The 6,517-nt window shown below is 39.4% G+C and overlaps 1 protein-coding gene across 1 annotated transcript in view; it reads right to left on the reverse strand.

The window, feature by feature from the left end:
- METTL9 (methyltransferase 9, His-X-His N1(pi)-histidine) overlaps positions 1-2,435 on the reverse strand; it is a gene marked incomplete at its 5' end in the record, with an annotated part of 15,912 nt that extends 13,477 nt beyond the window's left edge. The window contains one exon of the mRNA XM_029085661.1: positions 2,245-2,435. Within this exon, the coding sequence (XP_028941494.1) occupies positions 2,245-2,435 (191 nt within the window). The remainder of the gene's footprint in view (positions 1-2,244) is intronic.
- Between the last annotated feature and the right edge of the window lie 4,082 nt (positions 2,436-6,517).

Below are 6,517 nucleotides of genomic sequence, written 5' to 3' on the forward strand. Positions count from 1 at the left end.
GCAGGAATGACAATGAAGTAATTTATAACATGCTTTGGCAGCAACCAGTCACACATAATAGTAGACAAGGTCACTGTTCAGATAAATTCTAAATCCAGTTCAACTTGCCTTGCACTTGTTAGAGATCAAACACACAGCCACATGCAGTTACAGTGGTTAAGACTTCAGGAGGAATTTGATTAGGTAAGGAAGAGCTCATGGGGCACAGCTCAAGAAAATGATTGCATTAAAAAAAAAAAAAAAAAAAAGGGAGGGGGGGAGAGCCAGAGAGGGAAAGATAAAGGCTGAACCTTATTTGTTGCCTTTGCAGATTTGAATCTCTGCCACCTACCTTAAAAATAAAGATGAAATAGTAGAAGAAATAAAATTGCTGCAGACACAGAAGTATGCACGATGAATGAGGAATAGGATGTGGAACTAGGAGGGAAGCCAGGGAACAAATTTAAAGAAAGGATGAAGGTAACACTGCTGGAGTGGCAAAAGAGATTTTTTTTAATTGTATGTTACAATAGCTTTTGCTGCTATCTGCAGATCCTGCATTCAATGTGAAGAACTGTGGAATAGAAAATAGGCAACTCATTAAGGAATTGGGCAGAGGTGACAGTTGGATTCCTCATGGATCAAGTCAATGACATACCCGCCCATAACTGTTTGAAGACTACATAGTGACAGATTTCAGCTGTCATAGCAGAATTCAGAAGATGAAAGAGTCAGGAGAACAAGCAAAGGAAAAAGAACTGGTCAGTAATAGACTGAAGGTAGATAAATACTGTTCTTTAATGTTGGATAGCAGGTTAAACTTAAAGACAATGAACATAAATCTTTTATGTTCAAGGGGGAAAAGAAAAGATAAACAAAGATAAAAAGAATCAAAGAATCAAAAAATGTGAAAAGGAGGCGGCCTAGGAAATACTGACTATACTAAAAAACAAAGAAACAAACAAAAAGGATAGAGTGGGCAAAGTCATACAGAAGAAAATAAAGCAGGATATTAAAAGTATAAAAATAAACAGAATACAGCCAATTTAAGTAGAGCCCCCTTTCAGCACACTTGTGTCAGTCCTCACTGTATAATTGGCTCATAGCTATTATACCCAACAGCACTATGAGGTGTTATTCAAAGCACTGGAAAGCCTTTGAAAATAAATGGAAGAGAAAGGAAGAAGAGGAGACCAAAGGAACCTTTATATAAAGCTACAAGTAACTAAAAACACCACAGGGAAGCTCATAAAGTCATCTGGTTAGAAAATAAGGAAAAAGATTGTTTTTCTAGCCTTAGTAGACAGCTACTATCCCCATATCAGATTGTGCAGAAGTATGCAGTAGATGCAGAGGTGGGGATAGTGGAGAAAGCAGGTAAATGTAACAAAATGCTTTCTTCATAAGGTCAAAACTGATAAGCTGTTAAACATATGTCTGATGGGGTGATGTGAGCAAAAAAAGGCATTGACTCTTTTGGAAAAGATACTAAAGCACTTACGAACAGCTAAACGCCCCTACAGCCACAGAAGTGACCAATGCAATAAGACTGGGAGAATATTATTTTATAAACTTCTCTTTTCCTGCCTTCCTGATGTTTCGTCAGTCAAACATGCAACATCAGAAGTTGCCTGTTCAAGTACAGCTTACACACAAATTGAAGTGAAATTAAGTTTTACAGAATAAAAGAAAGGACAGAATTCTGTTCCACATTAAGTGTTACCAGACACAACACTTGGCCAACTTCTGCACTGTTTAGAAATCTGCCTGGGTTTGCAGTGGGTGTGTACACACTGTCCAGTAGAAAGAGTTTTAGATGCAATACAGAACTGACTGGATACAGTCACCTTCAACAAGGAAAATCACAACAGTAACGGATACAGATATGGCAGCAGGGAAAGTAAAGGGTAAGGTGGGCGGGGAAAGCAAGCGGACAGAAGAGGGATACCCTGTCTAACACAAAGAGAACACTCTTATTCAGAAGGAAATTAATACAAGCAATGGTTATAAGACAGAAGTCCTCCAACTGTCTCTTATTAATTGTAATTACATCCTCTGTCCCCCCCATAATGGAAATGGTGTTCTTCAATTTAGAGGGCTGGGCATGAAGAGCATAGTAGGGCATTTCAGATCTGTTAGACTGGCAAAGGGAAAACTACAAAGAAAAAGTTAAGAGAAGCTGACAGATCAAGGGGCAGGGCTGAACACTTGAAAACTCTAAATCCAAACTGTATTTCGTTTACCCAAGATTGACTTTTCACTTACCCATTGATAGATGTTCTAGACATGAAAAGGCTAAAAATTGACGACACAAAAGAGTGATAGAGCTGGATAAACAGCCAGCCTGATTTCTCAATGCTGTTGTTTAAGAAGATCTGTGTTCCTTGGTCAAGGTAACTCTGGACAAAAATAGGCTGAAGGGATTCAGACAACTGTTCTGTGTTGCAGACATACCACTAGAGAAAAAGATAAAAGATCATTAAAAAGTTCATCAATATAAACCCAGAACAAATCGAATACATGGAAGGCTATCATCAATTTCTGCAAATACAAAAATCTAGTTTTTCCTACAGATTTTTCAACAAGCTTCAGGATTAATTCAACTTCACTTTGAATTGTAACCAAGTGAGGACTGATTACTTGCTAAGAAATAATGTTTTTAATTTTTGTCTTAATCATTACCCTGAACTTTGAAGAATTCCACAAAATGAATTCCCTACAAAGCAAGCACAAGTCCTCTATGGAACAGCACCACACTGATAATACAGTATGAAGTGGGATAATGTTTCTATCTTCCAACTCATTCTCAACTCTTCCCTAGGCATCCACTGAAAAGAAATCAGCAAGTGCACTTGCAATATTTTTCCAGGAAAGGAGCTAAAGAATTCAAACAATATTTTAGACCACAGCTTGTTTTTCTTATAGCATTGCTGAACTATGTCTCTTCCCATACCAGTACCAACAAGCAGGTCCACAAGTCTTTCAAAACAATAATGTCTATGAAGCTGCCTCCCAGCATCTCTACTAAACAAGGGAGCAGGTTCCCACATCTGGGAATCCATCAGTGCCAGCTGAAAGGCAGTTCTACACTTTTATACTGGTAAAATCCAAAAGCCAAACTAAAATGGGACAATGCTTCCTTTCGCCCTGTGTTACCTGGTAACAACCAGTACTATACAAACCAAACTAACTATGATAGGCAAGCTATTGTTCAATTAATTGTGAAGAAAAAGAGTGCTAATTTTTGATATTGCATCTATCTGGAAAAGTAAAAAGCCATAAAATATCCTAATATTTTACTATCCACATTTAAGGCATATCTAAACTCCTTTAACACCTGCTTTATATTATTTTAAATGCAAAAAACTTGTGCCAAACAAGGCAAACCTATAGAAATTCTGAAATTTTGGGAGCCTCATGACCACCTTCTGCACCTCCATCAAATGCCAGAGTGCTGCAGCATTCTGGAATGTCAGCACTGCTGATGAAACCCAAAAGGTTGCCCATTGCTCGGTGGCAATGCCAAGCTAAAAACTCCCTCCACTCAATATGCAAAAGTTACAAAAAAAAGTTTAAAATGTAACTTTAATTAAGAACACTGCTGTTATTTTTCATTCTCCTCCTATGCTTATGCAGTTATTGTCAGCCCTTCTCATAGAATCTCTAATGCCATTGTGTCTGCTTTCTAATATCAATAATTATTCCCTACAGCTAACACTCTCTTATCTCCTCCTCAGATCCTGCAATAATGCTCCTCAGTCTGGCTGCATGTGTTTATTGTGCAGATAGGGAGTTGTAAGTACCTTAAAGAGAAATGGAGAGTTTTAACAGAATCTTGTAAAAATGCATGTAGGACAGCAAACAGCCAGCTGGGGTAACTCCCCAACGATTTAACACCTAGGACTGTGTCTATAGCCATACTGTGCAAAATGTACGCTGATGTCCTGATCTCTTCACATTTGTTGTGCCTCGTTGGGAGAGGAACTTAATGTTTACACAGTGTTCAGCACAATGGCACTTCCAATCACTCCTGTCACATAAATAATAATGGGACAGGATTCTTTTTCCAGTGTTCTGCTGGACAATAATGCTGCCAGCAAGCAGAGGGGAGTAGACAGCTACACCAAGATCATTATGCCAGATTCATACTGGAACTCCATCGACTACTGACCCAAAGCAGCAAGGGATGTCAAGACCCTTCAGCTGAGGAACAGATATGCCTGCTCAGGTTTACTTTGAAAATCACTTGCATAATGGGTACATTTCTGGCACAACTGGGCTCTCAACTGTACTTTCAAACACACTTGTAGGTAGTACAAGTGATCGTTGCCTCTAAAAATCAGGTTTTGAGCAAGTCTGTACCACATGCTGGAGCCTGGCAGAGAGGTCCCCAAGACTGATGATTTGCCAGTTGAGGTCTTTTCTCACTGCAGCACAGCGCCACTTGAATGAATGAGCACAGACCAGTGACTCCCAAAATGAATCCGTAGCGAGTCGTGAAAAACCACTGAAGCAGCAGCCTGTGTACTTTGTCCATCCATTGAGAAGCCAATTCCAAGAGCATGGCAGAGCGAACACTCCCACGGCGCTGAGGAGCAGGCTGGGATGTGTGTCAGGGTCATTCATGAGGCTGCTGCCTCCCTACACTGGACAAGTTCAGACCGGCTCAGATGATGTGCCTGTTTCAATGTCTTGCCATTTACAATTTGGAAGAAAATATATCCAGTTATCACAGCTTCAGGAAACATGGACTTTGTTCCGTAAGTGATATGACTACATATGTGCTGTACCTGAGCTCTTAAACCACAGTCCTGCACTGAACTCTGCCACCTGTAGTTCTTAAGATTTGACCGTGGAAAGCAACATTCCTACAATTCTTTTCTTTAAGACTTCTGAATATTGATATACATTGACATAACCGTTGGCAGAATGATGATGGCAACAACTGTGAGAAGAAAAATTTGTTTCCAGAAATTAGGTGCTCTTCTCACACCTCCTCTAATTTCTTTTTCATGGTTAATCTTGCCAATGAAGTTATTGGCAACTACCTATATAACACTAGTGAACAACAGAAATTATAGAAACTATGAGGAAAAAAAAAAAAGCAATACAGGATAAACCCAATGCAAATTTCAAATAACAAAAGTGGTGAAAGACAGCTCAGTTCTGGAATTACTTCCTCAGAACAGAATCTGCTTTTGGTTTCCTCCACATACAATGTACAAAGAGCCCTTTTCAGGCCACTAGTTTATCAATCTCTTATAGCACAACAGCAGAAAAACCACAGCACAAAAATCTGAAAAGATACATTAAGACTTTTTTATAATAAATTTATAAATATTGACAATTTTTGCCTAATATTAATGAAAGGAAGAAAATGTTCTTTTAGCTAACTTATCCATTAAGTCAGTAAAACTGCAGAGTGAAAGTACCTGGGGCCTTCAACATGCAATCCTTACTTATAAGCAAACCCACAAACTCAGTAATCATAAATCTTACTAAATTTACTAAATAATCAATACTTTAGGTTTAAAATCTAGATGCAATAAATTGGAAATGGAGAGCATCCACTGCAGACAATCTACCTGTGAATGACATAATCATCTCCATAACACATTTCCTTAGCTGACTTGTCTTTCTAGTACAGTTTTTAACACCACAAAAGACTTTCAGATTTTCTTTGTTTGCCAGAAGGATGTTATTTCTGTAAATCTAAATTCTGCTTCTCTTTGTCATCTTACTTATGTAGTGAATGATCCAAACAGCAGTCTGTATTCACTAAACCTCAGTAATACACTCAGTAGTAAGACTCTGGGTGTCAGTGCCCACCCAGAGAACTCCAGTAATGAATGAGTTTTAAGAATTATGATGCATAATTATGTTCTTCCTTTGTACAGCAGTCCTCAAGCATTTATCCTACATCTTCTTCATTAGCTCAGCTCTGTATATTTTACCTAGAATAAGTCAGTATCTTCCATCAGCACTGAGTTTTCATTAGCCCTTCTGAACTCCTGTCACATTCTCAGCAGCATTTTGGTAAAATGCAGTGTAGATCTGAACATGTTACAAATGCAATCATACCACATAACCACTGCATTGCAAGGGTATAGTCCCTTCTCCACAAAGTACCGATCCACGCACCTATGCTGCCCACATAGAGCACTAACCTCTATTGCAGTCCTATCACATTGCAAACTCATTTCTAGTTTGCCATCTACCACTGTTCCAAGGCCTCTGTGAGCTTTCCCAGTTACCCACTTTTTGAATTTGCCTGTCGATACAGCAGTATTAATTAAAACATCTCTGTGATTACAAACCCACCTCATTCAACACCACCTGCAAACTTCACTCAAGTGGTGTTTACTCACAGAGTTCACCAGGAAAAACACAAGACGAAGGTTTACATCTCCCAGCAGCAGGTCTGACACCCGACCCGACGCATTACCGCTCTCGGGACACCGCGCTGGCTCCCATCCCGCCCGACTCGCTCCGGCAAGACCCTCCCGCGGCGAACACCGAAGCCCCCAGCACGGGCACC

This window comes from Antrostomus carolinensis, unplaced genomic scaffold, assembly GCF_000700745.2.
Source record: "Antrostomus carolinensis isolate BGI_N321 unplaced genomic scaffold, ASM70074v2 scaffold19426, whole genome shotgun sequence".
Lineage (NCBI taxonomy): Eukaryota > Metazoa > Chordata > Aves > Caprimulgiformes > Caprimulgidae > Antrostomus > Antrostomus carolinensis.